This window comes from Arachis ipaensis, chromosome B1 (genome assembly GCF_059453495.1).
Source record: "Arachis ipaensis isolate K30076 ecotype BB chromosome B1, ASM5945349v1, whole genome shotgun sequence".
Taxonomy (NCBI): Eukaryota; Viridiplantae; Streptophyta; class Magnoliopsida; order Fabales; family Fabaceae; genus Arachis; species Arachis ipaensis.
Window position 1 is genome coordinate 96228215 of NC_142436.1, and position 20671 is coordinate 96248885.

The following is a 20671-nucleotide window of genomic DNA, read 5'->3' on the forward strand; positions in this document are numbered from 1 at the left end:
AGTTTGGTGTTGTGATGAGCGGATATTTTATACGCTTTTTGGGGTTAATTTCATATAGATTTTAGTATATTTTAGTTAGTTTTTAGTTTATTCTCATTAGTTTCTAAGCAAAATTTATATTTCTGGACTTTACTATGAGTTTGTGTGTTTTTCTGTGATTTCAGGTATTTTCTGGCTGAAATTGAGGGAGCTGAGCAAAAATCTGATTCAGGCTGAAAAAGGACTACTAATGCTGTTAGATTCTGACCTCTCTGCACTCAAAATGGAATTTCTGGAGCTACAAGAGTTCAAATGGTGCGCTTCTAATTGCGTTGGAAAGTAGACATCCAGGGATTTCCAGTAATATATAATAGTCCATACTTTGCTCAAGGATAGATGACATAAACTGGCGTTCAACGCCAGTTCCGTGCTGCTGTCTGGCGTCCAGCGCCAAAAACAAGTTACAAAGTGGAGTTCAACGCCAGAAACAGGTTACAACCTGGCGTTGAATACCCAAAACAGCCCAGGCACGTGAGAAGCTTTAGTCTCAGCCCCAGCACACACCAAGTGGGCCCCAGTAGTAGATTTCTGCACTATCTGTCATAGTCTACTCATTTTCTGTAAACCTAGGTTACCAGTTTAGTATTTAAACAACTTTTAGAGATTTATTTTGTATCTCTCATGACATTTTAGATCTGAACTTTGTACCTTTTGATGGCATGAGTCTCTAAACTCCATTGTTGGGGGTGAGGAGCTCTGCTGTGCCTCAATGAATTAATGCAAGTATCTCTGTTTTCCATTCAAACATGCGTGTTCCTATCTAAGATATCCATTCGCGCCTAATTATGGAGAAGGTGATGATCCGTGACATTCATCACCTTCCTCAATCCATGAACGTGTGTCTGACAATTACCTCCGTTCTACATCAGATTGAATGAATATCTCTTAGATTCCTTAATCAGAATCTCCGTGGTATAAGCTAGAATCCATTGGCAGCATCCTTGAGAATCCGGAAAGTCTAAACCTTGTCTGTGGTATTGCTAGTAGGATTCTGGGATTGGATGACTGTGACGAGCTTCAAACTCGCGAGTGCTGGGCGTAGTGACAGATGCAAAAGGATAGCGAATCCTATTCCGGTATGATCGAGAACCTACAGATGATTAGCCGTACGGTGACAGCACACCTGGACCATTTTCACTGAAAGGAAGGATGGTAGCCATTGACAACGGTGATCCTCCAACACACAGCTTGCCATAGGAGGGACGTGCGTGCGTGAAGAAGAAGATAGGGAGAAAGCAGAGATTCAAAGGACAAAGCATCTCCAAAACTCCAACATATTCTCCAATACTGCACAACAAGTATTTAATTCGCACTCCTTTATTTTCCACTATTTAAACTGATAAACATAATTGACTTTCTGACTAAGATTTACAAGATAACCATAGATTGCTTCAAACCAACAATCTCCATGGGATTCGACCCTTACTCACGTAAGGTATTACTTGGACGACCCAGCGCACTTGCTGGTCATGTGTGCGAAATTGTAAGAGAGTAACAATTCGTGCACCAGCTACTTTACTAAAGTCCTTAATGAATCGCCGGTAAAAAACTGAGTGTCCAAGAAATGCACGGACTACCCTCACAGAAGAGGGGTAAGGCAGACTCGAAATAACATTGACCTTTGCCAGATCCACCGAGATCCCATCATTAGAGACAATGTGCCCTAAAACAATACCTTGTCTAACCATAAAATGGCATTTCTCAAAATTTAACACATGGTTTGATTTAGTGGACCTCTCTAATACTTTTGCTAGATTGTCCAAGAAAAGGTCAAAGGAGTCCCCATAGACAGAAAAATTGTCCATGAACACCTCCATACAATGCTCTAAAAGATCCACAAATATACTCATCATACACCTTTGGAACATTGCCGGTGCGTTGCACAAGCCAAATGGCATTCTCTTATACGCATACGTTCCGAAAGGGCATGTGAAGGTGGTTTTTTCTTGGTCTTGTGGAGCAATGTGGATTTGAAAATATCCGGAATAGCCATCTAAGAAACAATAATGAGATTTACCGCATAGGCAATCAAGCATTTGATCGATGAACGGCAACGGAAAGTGATCATTCCTAGTGGCCAAGTTTAGGCGCCGATAGTCAATACACACCCTCCATGAGCTTTGGACTCTTGTGGCTATAAGCTCCCCTTGTTCGTTCTTGATTGTAGTAACACCAGATTTCTTTGGAACCACTTGGACGGGGCTCACCCACTCACTATCTGAAATCGGATAGATAATGTTCACTTCTAATAACCGGGTGACCTCCTTCTTTACAACCTCTAAAATGGTAGGATTGAGACGCCTTTGAGGTTGTCTAATGGGTTTGGCTCCTTCTTCTAGGAAAATTCGGTGTTCACACACTTGGGGGCTAATGCCAATTAAGTCCGCTAAGCTCCACCCAATGGCCTTCTTGTTCGTCCTTAAGACATTATGCAACTTCTCCTCTTGATGGGAGGAGAGCAACTTAGCAACAATTACCGGGAGCTTTTGGTCATCTTCAAGGAAGGCATATTTTAGGTGGGCCGGGAGTGGTTTCAAATCTACTTTTTGTTCATGACTCGGCACTTTGTCATCCGGTGACAATGGAGGTGATAAGGCATCTTCTTCACATACATGGGAACTCCCCACACTTGGATCTTGAATCATACTCTTTCCATCAAAATCATCTTATTAAACTCGGGCCACAACATTATCAATCAAATCATACTGGAAAATAGAGTGATCCTCTGGTGGATGTCTCATGGCTTCGTCAAGATTAAAGCTCACTTCTCTTCCATCGATCTCAAATGACTAGGTACCCGAAAACGCATCTAATTTGAAACAGGAGGTTTTCAAGAAGGGCCTCTCAAGAATGATAGATGAGGTCCTTCCGGAATCAGAAGGGGGTATCTTGAGAATATGAAAATCAATCGGGAAGACTAACCCCTTTATACTCACTAGAATATCCTTCGTGATACCAACTACGGAAATTATGCTTTTGTCCGCCAAAACAAACCGGGCGGCCGACCGTTTCAACGGCAGAAGTTTCAAGACCTCATAAATGGACAAGGGCATAATACTCACACACGCGCCAAGATCGCACATACAATGAAAAAATTCGACTCCATCTATGGTGCAAGTTACTAGGCAAGGGCCGGGGTCACCACACTTCTTCGGCACATCATCCATTAAAGCGAAGATTGAGCTTCCCAATGGAATAGTTTCTAAATTATTAAGCTTCTCCTTGTTCATGCATAGGTCCTTTAGAAACTTGGCATATTTAGGTACCTGGCAGATAGCATTAAAGAGAGGAAGGGTTACCTCAACTTGCTTGAACATCTCTACCATTTTGGGGTCCAACTCAACTCGCTTCTTGGTCTTGCTTGCCAATGTGGGAAATGGGATTGGAGTAGCATCTTGCAAGACATCCCCATCCTTTGGCATTCTACCCCTTGGGCTTCATCATCCTCTTCAACTTCTTCTATCTCAACCACATCCTCTTCAAGACTCCTCTCTTGCCATTTGGTGCCAGACCTCAAGGTAATGGCATTGATGCAACCCTTGGGGTTGGGTAGAGATTGAGATGGTAAGGCACTTGAGCTTGAGGTTTGAGTGGTAGAGGTAGAGGTAGAGTTTGAGGGGGGTTCCATGCGGGAAATAAGGGCTTAGAGTGTAGTATTGAAACCGGTAAGGCTTGCGGCAAGTGTTGTTTGCATCTCCTTCTGTCCTTGGTGGATGGAGCGGAGTGTCTCATCTTGGTTGGAAGAAGGAGAAGGATAAGTGATTTGGGGGCTTGTGATTGGATGGGTGGCGGTGCTTGCCTTTGATGAGGTGCTTGGTTGGTTTGGTAGGTTCTTCCTTGATTTTGGTTTTGGTATAGAGGATTTTGTTGGTATCGGTTTTGTTGGTTGTTGTTGTTGTTCCATCTTTGGTTCCTACTATTGTCCCTTCCTCCTTGATTATAATTCTCCCTCCATCCTTGGTTGGAGTTGTCCCTCCATCCTTGGTTGGAGTTATCTTGCCACCCTTGATTAAAATTACCCCCTTGTTTATAGTTGCCTCCTTGTTGATGATAACTTTGGTTTGGATGATTGTAGTAGGCATTAGTAGCCGCCAAAGTATTATCTTCTTGGAGGTTTGGGCATTCATCGGTGTAATGGGTGTAACAAGAGCAAATTCCACACACTCTTTGGGGGACCACTTGTTACTTTGTTGTGATTGAGGGGGTGGAGGTTATTGTTGATTGAGTTGGAGTTGCTTTAGAATGTTTGTCATTTCTCCCAAGGTCTTGGTATGGGCGGCAGTCTTACCGCTAGTAGAAACTTCATTTATAGCTCTTGGATGGTTGTTACTTTGTCTAGCGTGTTGGGTGGACTCGGCCAAATCGGTGATCAAAGTTAATGGCCATGCTAATGCCCACATTAATGCCCACGTTAATGCCACTAACGTGTGCCATTAACATGGAGGAAAGGGTGAATTTGACATTAATGGTGTAGTTAACACCATTAACATGATCAAAGTTAGGAAAGGCTACGTTAGTGGCCACGTTAGTGCCACTAACGGTGGGGTTAACGTGACTTGAAAAGGGTTAGGGACGTTAGTGACCAAGTTAGTATCACTAACGTCTTCGAACCAGGAATTTGAACTTGACGTTAACCATACTAACGGCCTGACTAACGTGGAAGTTACCTGACTCAAACTCTTCCAGCAAGCTGAGCGAAGCCCATTGAGATTGTAACTGCTTCAACTGAGCTCAAAGGCCCATATCCAGAGACTCGCAGACTGAACTGAAGATCAGAGAAGTAGTTTATATAGGGGTAGTTTTGAATTATAAAAGGAAGCACCTGGGGGGATCCAGGATTGTAAACTCTTTGTATTTACTTTTCTCTGTAATTCAGTTTTACTTTCTTTCAATGCAATTTACATTTTGATTCTCCATTCCCAGAGCTATGAACAACTAAACCCCTCTTCATTGGGTTAGGGAACTCTGTTGTAATTCAATGGATCATTAATAGTTCTTGTTCTTCTTCTTCTTTCCATTCTCTTTGATTTACGTGAAAGCTTTCGATCTTCATCTAATTGGATAACTGTCTCAGAAGAGAAGTTATTCAGACTCTGATTTCTTCTGAACCTTGGAAGAGGAATGAGGAAATCATGCTAGAAATACTTTCTCATGTTGGACTGGATTGGGGGTTGGATGGATATAGTGACATATAATCCTATCAATACTTTGATCTAGGAAAACATGTGGTATAATCAGTGACCGTACTTCATCTCTTCGCATGAGTAATTAGATCAAGGAATTGGGCAATCGTTCAAGCTTAGAGATATTGAATTGCCAACGAATTGGGATTTAATCACCTAAGATCGCCAAGAGATCAATGAGTTGCATGGATTGAGGAAGAGATGAGAATGAACTTGATCCAGAGAATACAATATCTCCTGAGCCTAATGAACTCCCCATTTCTGATCTTCCCATTCTCTTTATTTTGTTGTTCTACATTTATGTTCATCACCCCCATTCCCATTTAAGTTTCAGCAATTTTACTTTCTGCACTTTACATTTTGCTATTTACTTTCTGTTATTTACATTTCCTGTTATTTACATTTCCCGCCATCTTAATTTTTGTAATTTCCAATTCAACTCTGTTTAAGTTCAACTAGAATACTCCTTTGATTAAAGTTGCTTAACCAATAAATCCTTGTGAGATTCGACCTCACTCTACTGTGAGTTTTTACTTGACGACAATTCGATATACTTGCCGAAGGAAATTTGTTGAGAGACAGATGTCCGTGCATCAAGTTTATGGCGCCGTTGCCGGGGATTAATTTTGTATTAATAATGATTAAATTGGAGGATAACTAGATTGAACATTTTCTTTTCCTTGTTAAATTGGAGACCAGAATGGCTAAGTCAGAAAGGCTCTGCTTAGAGGTCTCTATATTCCCTTGAGAAGATGGGAATGGTGTTCTATTATTGAACCTATTCTGGTTCCTACCACCTTGGTTGTTATTGAAACCTTGTTGAGGTTTCTGTTGATCCTTCCATGAGATATTAGGATGATTCCTCTATAAAGGGTTGTAAGTATTTCCATAGGGCTCTCCCATGTAATTCACCTCCTCCATTGTAGGTTACTCAGGATCATAAGCTTCTTCTTCAGGAGAAGCTTCCTGAGTACTGCAAGCTACAGTTTGCATCCCAGTTAGATGTTGAGAGATCATGTTGACCTATTGGGTCAAGATCTTATTTTGAGCCAGGATGGCATTTAGAGTCTTAACTTCATGAACTCTTTTCTTTTGAGAGATTCCAAGGTTTTATAGGATTTCTTTCAGAAGTATACATGAACTGGTTGTTAATTAGCAACCATTTCAATGAGCTCTCTTGCTTTTGCAGGTATTTTCTTCATGTGGAGGGATCCACCTGCAAAGCTATCCAATGAAATCTTGGATATCTCAGACAAGCCATCGTAGAACACGCCTATGATAGACTACTCTGAGAGCGTATTAGGAGAACATCTCCTGATCAGTTGCTTGTATCTTTCCTAAGCTTCATAGAGGGATTCACCTTCTCTTTGTCTGAAGGTTTGAACTTCCACTCTAATCTTGCTCATCCTTTGAGGAGGAAAGAACTTAGCCAGAAAAGTATTAACCAGCTTTTCCCAAGAGTCAAAACTCTCTCTTGGTTGGGCATCTAACCATAGCTTAGCTTTGTCTCTTAAAGCAAAATGAAAGAGCATCATCTTATAGACTTCAGGATTAACTCCATTAGTCTTTACAGCATCACAGATCTGTAAGAATTTTGCTAAGAACTGATGTGGATCTTCCATTGAAAGTCCATGGAATTTGTAGTTCTGCTACAGAAGAGAGACTAACTGCGGTTTAAGCTCAAAATTGTTAGATCCAAAGGCAGGTATAGCAATGCTTCTGCCATAAAAGTTAGAGGTAGGCATGATGAAGTCACCAAGGACCTTTCTTGGCTCCTCTTATGGTTCGGCCATGTCTTCCAGTTCTTGTTCAAAACTTTCTAAGAGGTCTCTTCTGAAGTGTTGTGCTTTAGCTTGTTGTAAATGCCTCCTCAGAGTCTTCTCAGGTTCAGGATCAAGAGTTAAGAGTGGTTTCTTATCCCTATTCGTAGTCATAAACAAGAAGAAAAGAAAGAGAAAGAAAAGAAAGACTTTCTATGCCAATAGACAAGAAGCTCCTCCTTAGAGTCAGATGTGAAGAGAGAAGAAGAAGATAGAAAAGAAATAAAAGAAGTAAAAGAAAAATACCTTGGAAATAGGAGATAAGAGTAAATAAGAGAGGATGAAAGTTGAGAAGAAAGAATAGAGAGGGGGAGTAGAGTTGAATAATATAGATGTGAGAAGAAGAACAGTATAAATAGAAAGAGTAAATAAGAGTTAAAATATTTTTTATTAATTTAATTTATTAATTTTTGAAAATTAAGTTAATTAATCTAAAAAGAGTTTAAAGTTTAAATGTTAAATTTTCGAAAATAGAAAAGAGAGAAGAGAGAGAAATTTTTGAAAATTAAGAGAGATGAGAGTTAGTTAGGTGGTTTTGAAAAAGAAGATAGAGAGAAGAAGACATTATTTTCAAAAATTAAGGAGGAAAAAGTTAGTTAGGAGGTTTTGAAAAATAAGAGAGAGAAGATAAGATATTAATTAAGAAAACATAAAAATAAAAAAATGAAAATAAAAAATAAGATAAGAAAAGATTTGAAATTAAAGTTTGAAATTAGAAAAAGATAAGATTTTGAAATTTGATTTTGAAAAAGATATGATTTTTAAAATTTGAATTTTGAAAAAGATAAGATAAGATTTTTAAATTTTGAAAAAGATAAAAAAGATAAGTTTTTTTTTGAAAAAGATATGATTTTTATTTTTTGAAAAATTTGATTTTTGAAAACTTGACAACTAAGATATGATAAGATAAAAATTTAAATTTTTATTGTTATTTTCGAAAATTAAGCTAAAATTAAGTTAAAAAAGATATATTTTTTTATTTTTGAATTTATTGATGAGAGAGAAAAACACAAAAAAGATACAAGACTTAAAATTTTTAGATCTAGCACCCCTTTATTTTCGAAAATTTGGAGGGAAACACAAAGGGACACCAAACTTAAAAATTTTAAGATCAAAACACAAACAAGACTCAAGAACACTTTGAAGACGAACAAGAACACGAAGAACAAAATTTAAAGACTCAAAAAACTCAAGAACATAAAAGGACACTAAACTTAAAATTTTTAGAAAACCAACAAGAAATTTTTGAAAAATATAAAGAAAATAAAAAGAAAACACCAAACGTATAAACTTTATACAAGATTCAATCAAAAAAACTATTTTTGAAAATTTTTAGACAAAAGAACTTATAGGAGACGAAAATTTTAACAAGAACAAAAATAAAAGACTCAAACACCAAACTTAAAAATTGAAATAAGACTCCACAAAGAAAATAAAGGTTGTTGGTACAGTTTTAAAATTTTTGTAATTGAAAAACTGGAACATGCAAGACTCAACAAGAACATCAACACTATGACTCAAACTAAGAACAAAGATTAAACAAAGAAAAAAAGTATTTTTGAAAAAGGTTTTGAAATTTTCAAAAATTTGAAAGAAGGAGAAATAAAAATAAAAGACTCAACAAAGAAAAAAATTTAAACAAAGAAAATAAAAATTATTTTTGAAAAGATTAAAAATTTTTTTTTCAAAAGTTTTGAAGAAGAAGAAAATCAAAATCAAGGACTTAACAAAAATAAAAGTTACCTGATCTAGGAAGCAAGACAATCCGTCAGTTTGTCCAAACTCAACAATCCTCGGCAACAGTGCCAAAAACTTTGTAGCACGAATCCCCACACCTTTGTACTGTTGTACTAGCAAGTGCACTGGGTCCTCCAAGTAATACCTGAGCGAGTCAGGGTCGATCCCACGAGGATTGTGGTTTGAAGTAAGTTATGGTTATCTTGCAGGTCTTAGTCAGCCAGATCAGAAAGTTTTTGGATATGGAATTGTATTAGGACTTTTGGATTCAGCAATAGGGATATGTTGGAGGATTGGAGTTGCTTTGTCTTTCTGAATTAACTCCGGTACTACTATCTTCTCTGCTTGTGAATGATCCTCTTCTATGGCAGGCTGTATGGGATCAACGCCATGGGTCGTGGTCATTGATCTCCTCTGCTACAGATTGAACGCCATTGGCCGTGGTCAAGCAATCTGACGAAGGGTGAAGCACTTAGCAGTCCATTCTCTTGACGATCCTACACAAAACACCACAGAAAAGGTCGAATCTTTCGGATCACAGGTTGCTGCTTGACGAGCGGATAATTTATACGCTTTTTGGCATTGTTTTTAGTATGTTTTTAGTAGAATCTAGTTACTTTTAGGGATGTTTTCATTAGTGTTTATGTTAAATTCACATTTCTAGACTTTACTATGAGTTTGTGTGTTTTTCTGTGATTTCAGGTATTTTCTGGCTGAAATTGAGGGACTTGAGCAAAAATCAGATTCAAAGGTTAAAGAAGGACTGCTGATGCTGTTGGATTCTGACCTGCCTGCACTCAAAGTGGATTTTCTAGAGCTACAGAACTCAAAATGGCGCGCTTCTAATTGCGTTGGAAAGTAGACATCCAGGGCTTTCCATAAATATATAATAGTCCATACTTTAGCCAAGTTTTGATGACGTAAAAGCGTGTTGAACGCTAGTTCTATGCTGCTATCTGGAGTTAAACGCCAGAAACACGTCACAAACCAGAGTTGAACGCCAGAAATACGTTACAAACTGGTGTTCAACTCCAAGAATGACCTCTGCACGTGTAACATTCAAGCTCAGCCCAAGCACACACCAAGTGGGCCCCGGAAGTGGATTTATGCATCAATTACTTACTTCTGTAAACCTTAGTAACTAGTTTATTATAAATAGGACTTCTTACAATTGTATTAGACATCCTGGATTGTATTTTTGATCCTGTGATCACGTTTTGGGGGCTGGCCATTCGGCCATGCCTGAACCTTTCACTTATGTATTTTTAACGGTAGAGTTTCTACACTCCAAAGATTAAGGTGTGGAGCTCTGCTGTTCCTCATGAATTAATGCAAAGTACTACTGTTTCTCTATTCAATTCAACTTATTCCACTTCTAAGATATTCATTCGCACTTCAACATGAATGTGATGAACGTGACAATCATCATCATTCCCTATGAACGCGTGCCTGACAACCACTTCCGTTCTACCTTCGATTGAATGATTATCTCTAGGATCTCTTAATCAGAATCTTCGTGGTATAAGCTAAATTGATGGTGGCATTCATAAGAATCTGGAAAGTCTAAACCTTGTCTGTGGTATTCCGAGTAGGATTCTGGGATTGAATGACTATGACGCAAAAGGAGGGTGAATCCTATTCCGGTATGATCGAGAACCTCAGATGATTAGCCGTGCTGTGACAGAGCATTTGGACCATTTTCACAAGAGGATGGGATGCAGCCATTGACAAGGGTGATGCCTCCAGACGATTAGCCATGCAGTGGCAGTGTATTGGACCATTTTCCAGAGAGGATTAAAAGTATCCATTGACAACGGTGATGTCCTTACATAAAGCCAGCCATGGAAAGGAGTAAGATTGATTGGATGAAGACAGCAGGAAAGCAGAGGTTCAGAGGAACGAATGCATCTCTATACGCTTATCTGAAATTTACAAGGTGACCATAGCTTGATTCATACAAACAATCTCCGTGGGATCGACCCTTACTCACGTAAGGTTTATTAGTTGGACGACCCAGTGCACTTGCTGGTTAGTTGTATCGAAGTTGTGAATGAAAAATGATTTATTAAGACGTACGTACAGAGTTTCTGGCGCCGTTGCCTAAGATCACAATTTCGTGCAACAAGTTTTTGGCGCCGTTGCCGGGGATTGTTCGAGTTTGGACAACTAACGGTTCATCTTGTTGCTCAGATTTGGTAATTTTCTTCTTATTTTGTTTTCAAAAATTTTTCAAAAATCTTTCAAAAAGTTCTCATCTGTTTTCGAAAAAAAAAATTTTTAAAATAAAAATGTTTTCAAAAATATATTTTTCTTCAGAATTTTTAAGAATGAATTCTAGTGTTTCATGAAGCATGTTGAAGCCTGGCTGGCTGTAAAGCCATGTCTAATTCTTCTGGATATGGAATGTCAGGCGTGTCATGTCTGAGTTACATACTAAAGCTTGGCTGGCTATTAAGCCATGCCTGACCCTTTGATTGGAGCTTTAGACTAAAGAGCATCAGATTCCTGGAATTCATATTAAAAATTTTGGAATCCTTATTTTTCTTTTTCAAAATGATTTTCGAAAAAAAAATTAAAGGAAAATACAAAAAAATTAGAAAATCATAAAAATCAAAAATATTTTGTGTTTCTTGTTTGAGTCTTGAGCCAGATTTTAAGTTTGGTGTCAATTGCATATTCATCTTGCATTTTTTGAAAAATTCATGCATTCATAGTGTTCTTCATGATCTTCAAGTTGTTCTTGGTAAGTCTTCTTGTTTGATCTTGATGTTTTCTTGTTTTGTGTCTTTTCTTGTTTTTCATATGCATTCTTGCATCCATAGAGTCTAAACATGAAAGATTTCTAAGTTTGGTGTCTTGCATGTTTTCTTTGCATATAAAAATTTTCAAAAGTAAGTCTTGATGTTCATCTTGACATTCAAAGTGTTCTTGGTGTTCATCTTGACATTCATAATGTTCTTGCATTCATCACATACTTTGATCCAAAATTTTCATGCATTGAGTCTTTTTCATGTTTTTCTCTCTCATCATAAAAATTTCAAAAATCAAAAAATATCTTCCCCTTTTTCTCTCATAAATTTCGAAAATTTGGATTGACTTTTTCAAAAATTTTTAAAATCTAGTTGTTTTTATGAGTCAAATCAAATTTTCAATTTAAAAATCCTATCTTTTTCAAAATCTTTTTCAAAAATCAAATCTTTTTCATTTTTTCTTAGTTATTTTCGAAAATTTTAAAAATATTTTTCAAAAATCTTTTTCTTATCTTTATCTCCTAATTTTCGAAAATAACACCATCAATTAATGTTTTGATTCAAAAATTTTAAGTTTGTTACTTGCTTGTTAAGAAAGATTCAAACTTTGAGTTCTAGAATCATATCTTGTGATTTCTTGTGAATCAAGTCATTAATTGTGATTTTAAAAATCAAATCTTTTTCAAAACTAATTTCAATCATATCTTTTCAAAAATATCTTCTTATCTTATCTTTTTTCAAAAATTTGATTTTCAAATATCTTTTCTAACTTCTTATCTTCTTATTTTTTCAAAATTGATTTTCAAATTTGTTTCAACTAACTAACTAACTTTTTGTTTGTTTCTTATCTTTTTCAAAACTACCTAACTAACTCTCTCTCTCTAATTTTCGAAAATATCTTCCCCCTTTTTCAAAATTTCTTTTTAATTAACTAATTATTTTAATTTTTGATTTTAAAATTTCAAAAATGACTAACCTTTTTCAAAAACTATTTTCGAAAACCACTAACTCTTTTTCAAAAATTATTTTCGAAAATTCACTTCCCCCTCTCATCTTCTTCTATTTGTTTATTTATTTACTAACATCTCTTCCTCACTCACCAAAAATTCGAACCCCCTCTCTCTCTCTGAGTTCGGATTTTCTCTTCTTCTTTTCTTCTACTTACACAGGGACCTCTATACTGTGGTAAAAAGGACCCCTATTATTATTATTTTTTTGGCCCTCTTTTTTATATGAGTAGGAGCAAGGACAAGAACATTCTTGTTGAAGCAGATCCAGAACCTGAAAGGACTCTGAAAAGGAAACTAAGAGAAGCTAAATTACAACAATCCAGAGATAACCTTACTGAAATTTTCGAACAGGAAGAGGAGATGGCAGCCGAAAATAATAATAATGCAAGGAGGATGCTTGGTGACTTTACTGCACCTAATTCCAATTTACATGGAAGAAGCATCTCCATTCCTGCCATTGGAGCAAACAATTTTGAGCTGAAACCTCAATTAGTTTCTCTGATGCAGCAGAACTGCAAGTTTCATGGACTTCCATCTGAAGATCCTTTTCAGTTCTTAACTAAAGTCTTGCAGATCTGTGATACTGTTAAGACTAATGGAGTGGATCCTGAAGTCTACAGGCTCATGCTTTTCCCTTTTGCTGTGAGAGACAGAGCTATAATATGGTTGGACTCTCAACCTAAGGATAGCCTGAACTCTTGGGATAAGCTGGTCAAGGCTTTCTTAGCCAAGTTCTTTCTTAGAGTGGATGCTCATACCTTCAGACAGAAAGAAGGTGAATCCCTCTATGAAGCTTGGGAGAGATACAAATGACTGACCAAAAAGTGTCCCTCTGACATGCTTTCAGAATGGACCATCCTGGACATATTCTATGATGGTCTGTTTGAATTAGATAAAATGTCATTGGATACCTCTGCAGGTGGATCCATTCACCTAAAGAAAACACATGTAGAAGCTCAAGAACTCATTGACATGGTTTCTAATAACAAGTTTATGTACACTTCTGAGAGGAATCCTGTGAGTAATGGGACACCTATGAAGAAGGGAGTTCTTGAAATTGATACTCTGAATGCCATATTGGCTCAGAATAAAATATTGACTCAGCAAGTCAATATGATTTCTCAGAGTCTGAATGGAATGCAAGCTGCATCCAACAGTACTCAAGAGGCATCTTCTGAAGAAGAAGCTTATGATCCAGAGAACCCTGCAATAGCAGAGGTAAATTACTTAGGTGAACCTTATGGAAACACCTATAACTCATCATGGAGAAATCATCCAAATTTCTCATGGAAGGATCAAAAGCCTCAACAAGGCTTTAATAATGGTGGAAGAAATAAGTTTAACAATAGTAAACCTTTTCCATCATCCACTCAGCAACAGACAGAGAACTCTGAACAAAATACTTCTAATTTAGCAAATTTTGTCTCTGATCTATCAAAGGCCACTATGAGTTTCATGAATGAAACAAGGTCCTCCATTAGAAATTTGGAAGCACAAGTGGGCCAGCTGAGTAAAAGGATCACTGAAATCCCTCATAGCACTCTCCCAAGCAATACAGAAGAAAATCCAAAAGGAGAGTGCAAGGCCATTGATATAACCAAAATGGCCGAACCCAAAGAGGGAGAGGAGGACGTGAATCCCAAGGAGGAAGACCTCCTGGGATGTCCAGTGATCAATAAGGAATTTCCCTCTGAGGATCCAAAGGAATCTGAGACTCATCTAGAGACTATAGAGTTTCCATTGAACCTCCTTATGCCATTCATGAGCTCTGATGAGTATTCCTCTTCTGAAGAGAATGAGGATGTTACTGAAGAGCAAGCTGCCAAGTTTTTTGGTGCAATCATGAAGCTGAATGCCAAATTATTTGGTATTGAGACTTAGGAAGATGAACCTCCCTTGTTCATTAATGAACTAAGTGATATGGATCAACTGACATTGCCTCAGAAGAAACAGGATCCTGGAAAGTTCGTAATACCTTATACCATAGGCAACATGATCTTTGAAAAGGCTCTGTGTGACCTTGGTTCAGGGATAAACCTCATGCCCCTCTCCGTAATAGAGAAACTGGGAATCTATGGGGTACAAGCTGCTAAAATCTCATTAGAGATGGCAGACAATTCAAGAAAACAGGCTTATGGACAAGTAGAGGACGTGTTAGTAAAGGTTGAAGGCCTTTACATCCCTGCTGATTTCATAATCCTTGATACTGGGAAGGATGAGGATGAATCCATCATCCTTGGAAGACCTTTCCTAGCCACAGCAAGAGCTGTGATTGATGTTGACAGAGGTGAATTAGTCCTTCAATTGAATAAGGACTCCCTTGTGTTTACAACTCAAGATTACCCTTCTGTAAACATGGAGAGGAAGCATAAAAAGCTTATCTCAAAACAGAGTCAACCAGAGCCCCCACAGTCAAACTCTAAGTTTGGTGTTGGGAGGCCACAACCAAACTCTAAGTTTGGTGTCGAACTCCCATATCCAAACTCTAAGTTTGGTGTTGGGGAGTCTCAACAATGCTCTGAACATCTGTGAGGCTCCATGAGAGCCCACTGTCAAGCTATTGACATTAAAGAAGCGCTTGTTGGGAGGCAACCCAATTTTTATTTATCTAATTCTATTTTTCTTGTTCTTTCATGTTTTATTAGGTTCATGATAATGTGGAGTCACAAAATAAATATAAAAATTGAAAACAGAATCAAAAACAGCAGAAGAAAAATCACACCCTGGAGGAAGACCTTATTGGCATTTAAACGCCAGTAAGAAGCATCTGGCTGGCGTTCAACGCCAGAACAGAGCATGGTTCTGGCGCTGAATGCCCAAAATGGGCAGCATCTGGGCGTTTGAACGCCAAAATTGCACCCTGGTGAAGAGCTGGCACTAAACGCCCAGAACAAGCATGGTTCTGGCGTTCAACGCCAGAAATGGGCAATAAATGGGCGTTCAACACCCAGAACAAGCACCAATCTGGCGCTGAACGCCCAGAGTTGTGTGCAAGGGCATTTTGCATGCCTAATTTGGTGCAAGGTTGTAAATCCTTGAACACCACAGGATCACCTCAGGATCTGTGGACCCCACAGGATCCCCACCTACCTCCACTCACTTCTTCTCACCCCTCTTTCACACAATCCTATAAACACTCTTCCCCAAAACTCTTCACCAATCACCTCAATCTCTCTTCCCTATCACCACTTCACCACTCACATCCATCCACTCTTCCGCATAAACCTACCTCATAAACACCACCTACCTTCAAAATTCAAAATCAATTTCCCACCCAAACCCACCCTATATGGCCGAAACCTTACCCCCCTCCCTTCCCTATATATAGCCCTCCATTCCTCCTCATTTTCACACAACACAACCCTCTCTTCCCCTTCTTGGCCAAAACACATCTCTCTCTCTCTCCTCCATTTCTTCTTCTTCTTCATCTCTTCTTTCTTTTCTTGCTCGAGGACGAGCAATATTCTAAGTTTGGTGTGGTAAAAGCATAAGCTTTTTGTTTTTCCATTACCATTGATGGCACCTAAGACTGGAGAATCCTCTAGAAAAGGGAAAGGGAAGACAAAAGCTTCCACCTCCGAGTCATGGGAGATGGAAAGGTTCATCTTCAAAGCCCATCAAGACCACTTCTATGATGTTGTGGCCAAGAAGAAGGTGATCCCCGAGGTCCCTTTCAAGCTCAAGAGAAATGAGTATCCGGAGATCCGACATGAAATCCAAAGAAGAGGATGGGAAGTTCTAACAAACCCTATCAAACAAGTCGGCATCCTAATGGTTCAAGAGTTCTATGCCAATGCATGGATCACAAGGAACCATGATCAAAGTAAGAACCTGAACCCAAAGAATTATCTCACTATGGTTCGAGGGAAATACTTATATTTTAGTCCGGAAAATGTGAGGTTGGCGTTCAACTTGCCTATGATGTAAGGAGATGCACGCCCCTACACTAGAAGGGTCAACTTTAATCAAAGGTTAGACCAAGTCCTCATGGACATATGTGTGGAAGGAGCTCAATGGAAGATTGACTCCAAAGGCAAGCCGGTTCAATTAAGAAGACTGGACCTCAAGCCTGTGGCTAGAGAATGGTTGGAGTTCATCCAACGCTCCATCATCCCCACTAGCAACCGATCTGAAGTTACTGTGGATCGGGCCATCATGATTCATAGCATCATGATTGGAGAGGAAGTAGAAGTTCATGAAGTCATCTCCCTTGAATTCTACAAAATAGCCGAAAAGCCCTCTCCTGGGGCAAGGCTAGCTTTTACTCATCTTATTTGCCATCTATGTCACTCAGCTGGAGCTTTCATAGAAGGAGACATTCCCATTGAGGAAGAGAAGCCCATCACTAAGATAAGGATGGAGCAAGCAAGAGAGCCCATTCATGGATCTCAAGAGACGCATGAAGCTCATCACCATGAGATCCCAGAGATGCCTCAAATGCATTTCCCTCCACAAAACTATTGGGAGCAAATCAACACCTCCCTAGGAGAATTAAGTTCCAACATGGGACAATTAAGGGTGGAACATCAAGAGCACTCCATCATCCTTCATGAAATCAGAGAAGATCAAAAAGCAATGAGGGAGGAGCAACAAAGACAAGGAAGAGACATAGAACAACTCAAGGACATCATTGGTTTCTCAAGAAGGAAACACCACCATCACTAAGGTGGACTCATTCCTTGTTCTTACATTCTCTGTTTTTCGTTTTCTTTATGATTAAGCTCTTATCCATGTTTGTGTCTTATTACATGATCATTAGTATTTAGTAACTTTGTCTTAAAGTTATGAATGTCCTATGAATCCATCACCTCTCTTAATTGAAAAATGTTTTAATTCAAAAAGAACAAGAAGTACATGAGTTTCGAATTTATCCTTGAACTTAGTTTAATTATATTGATGTGGTGACAATGCTTCTTATTTTCTGAATGAGTGCTTGAACAGTGCATATGTCTTTTGAAGTTGTTGTTCAAGAATGTTAAATATGTTGGCTCTTGAAAGAATGATGACAAGGAGACATGCTATTTGATAATCTGAAAAATCATAAAAATGATTCTTGAAGCAAGAAAAAGCAGCAAAGAACAAAGCTTGCAGAAAAAAAAAGAGAAAGAAAAAGCAAGCAGAAAAAGCCAAAAGCTCTTAAAACCAAAAGGCAAGAGCAAAAAGCCAATAGCCCTTAAAACCAAAAGGCAAGGGTAATAAAAAGGATCCCAAGGCTTTGAGCATCAGTGGATAGGAGGGCCTAAAGGAATAAAATCCTGGCCTAAGCGGCTAAACCAAGCTGTCCCTAACCATGTGCTTGTGGCGTGAAGGGGTCAAGTGAAAACTTGAGACTGAGCGGTTAAAGTCAAGGTCCAAAGCAAAAGAAGAGTGTGCTTAAGAACCCTGGACACCTCTAATTGGGGACTTTAGCAAAGCTGAGTCACAATCTGAAAAGGTTCACCCAATTATGTGTCTGTGGCATTTATGTATCCGGTGGTAATACTGGAAAACAAGGTGCTTAGGGCCACGGCCAAGACTCATAAAGTAGCTGTGTTCAAGAATCATCATACTGAACTAGGAGAATCAATAACACTATCTGAACTCTGAGTTCCTATAGATGCCAATCATTCTGAACCTCAATGGATAAAGTGAGATGCCAAAACTATTCAAGAGGCAAAAAGCTACAAGTCCCGCTCATCTGATTGGAGCTATGTTTCATTGATAGTTTGGAATTTATAGTATATTCTCTTCTTTTTATCCTATTTAATTTTCAGTTGCTTGGGGACAAGCAACAATTTAAGTTTGCTGTTGTGATGAGCGGATAATTTATACGCTTTTTGGCAGTGTTTTTAGTATGTTTTTAGTAGAATCTAGTTACTTTTAGGGATGTTTTCATTAGTTTTTATGTTAAATTCACATTTCTGGACTTTACTATGAGTTTGTGTGTTTTTCTGTGATTTCAGGTATTTTCTGGCTGAAATTGAGGGACTTGAGCAAAAATCAGATTCAAAGGTTAAAGAAGGACTGCTGATGCTGTTGGATTCTGACCTCCCTGCACTCAAAGTGGATTTCTGGAGCTAATGAACTCAAAATGGCGCGCTTCTAATTGCGTTGGAAAGTAGACATTCAGGACTTTCCAGCAATATATAATAGTCCATACTTTAGCCAAGTTTGGACGACTTAAAAGGGCATTGAATGCCAGTTCTACGCTGCTGTCTAGAGTTAAACGCCAGAAACACGTCACAAACCAGAGTTGAACGCCAGAAATACGTTACAAACTGGCGTTCAACTCCAAGAATGACCTCTGCACGTGTAACATTCAAGCTCAGCCCAAGCACACACCAAGTGGGCCCTGGAAGTAGATTTATGCATCAATTACTTACTTCTGTAAACCCTAGTAACTAGTTTATTATAAATAGGACTTCTTACTATTGTATTAGATATCCTGGATTGTATTTTTGATCCTGTGATCACGTTTTGGGGGCTGGCCATTCGGCAATGCCTGAACCTTTCACTTATGTATTTTTAACTGTAGAGTTTCTACACTCCATAGATTAAGGTGTGGAGCTCTGCTGTTCCTCATGAATTAATGCAAAGTACTACTGTTTCTCTATTCAATTCAACTTATTCCGCTTCTAAGATATTCATTCGCACTTCAACATGAATGTGATGAACGTGACAATCATCATCATTCCCTATGAACGCGTGCCTGACAACCACTTCCGTTCTACCTTCGATTGAATGATTATCTCTTGGATCTCTTAATCAGAATCTTCATGGAATAAGCTAAATTGATGGCGGCATTCATGAGAATCCGGAAAGTCTAAACCTTGTTTGTGGTATTCCGAGTAGGATTCTGGGATTGAATGACTGTGACGAACTTCAAACTCGCGAGTGCTGGGCATAGTGACAGACGCAAAAGGAGGGTGAATCCTATTCCAGTATGATCGAGAACCTCAGATGATTAGCCGTGCTGTGACAGAGCATTTGGACCATTTTCACAAGAGGATGGGATACAGCCATTAACAAGGGTGATGCCTCCAGACGATTAGCCATGCAGTGACAGCGCATCGGACCATTTTTCAGAGAGGATTAAAAGTAGCCATTGACAACGGTGATGTCCTTACATAAAGCCAGCCATGGAAAGGAGTAAGATTGATTGGATGAAGACAGCAGGAAAGTAGAGGTTCAGAGGAACGAATGCATCTTTATACGCTTATCTGAAATTCTCACCAATGATATACATAAGTGTTTCTATCCTTATTTTCTATCTATTTATTATTTATGTTCGAAAACTCCATAACTATTTTATATCCGCCTGACATAGATTTACAAGGTGACCATAGCTTGCTTCATACCAACAATCTCCGTGGGATCGACCCTTACTCACGTAAGGTTTATTACTTGGACGACCCAGTGCACTTGCTGGTTAGTTGTATCGAAGTTGTGAATGAAAAACGATTTATTAAGACGTGCGTACAGAGTTTCTGGCACCGTTGCCTAAGATCACAATTTCGTGCACCACTGCTTCTTTGGATTCTAGTGTATACCACAGAAACTCTAATCTCCCCAAAAATCGACTGAACTGGTGTCTCAAGAAGTCCCCAATGAAGTCGTGGATTAACTGTCTGAGAGATGTATAAGCATAGTTGTTGGCTCGTGCTTTCTAGTCACGTATTCACACGAACCCAAGTAGACGCGGGTGTTTGTCAGGCACGTTCGTCTTAATGTGATGAATAGAGCTAATTTGTCAGATCATCCTATTCACCACGATGAAGATCGGATATACATCTTAGAAACAGATCAAACACAGATCAGAAAAGAAGTAGTTATGAGAAGACTTATTGTCGATCTAGAATTTCTCAAAATAGAATATGTTCATTGCAAGTATAGCCCAGACCAAAAAACAATCCTCTCAATCAAAGTTTGCTATTTTCAAATTCAAAACATATAAACCGAGATGAAGAGTACTTCAACCTCGGGTCGTTCTCCCTAGGATGCAATTAGAAGTGTTACACTCTTGGTTGTAGAGGACAAAAAGGTTTTGTAATGAAATAACAAAAGATTAAAGGAACTAAGCAATAAAAGAACTAAGAGATGATCAAAATTGGAATTAATGTAAGTAAAGAGAAAACAAGATCAAAACTAGTGAA

General features: G+C 38.5%; 1 protein-coding gene across 1 annotated transcript; it reads right to left on the reverse strand.

The window, feature by feature from the left end:
• Nucleotides 1-2828: 2828 nt before the first annotated feature.
• Nucleotides 2829-3461, reverse strand: LOC148577559 (uncharacterized). Its single transcript, XM_088502896.1, has one exon. It carries the CDS (start codon nt 3459-3461, stop codon nt 2829-2831), a length of 633 nt encoding a protein of 210 aa, XP_088359022.1.
• Between the last annotated feature and the right edge of the window lie 17210 nt (nt 3462-20671).

Bases quoted from the DNA above. Each gene is read 5' to 3' on its own strand.
- LOC148577559 (XM_088502896.1), bottom strand. From the start codon at position 3,461: ATGCCAAAGGATGGGGATGTCTTGCAAGATGCTACTCCAATCCCATTT.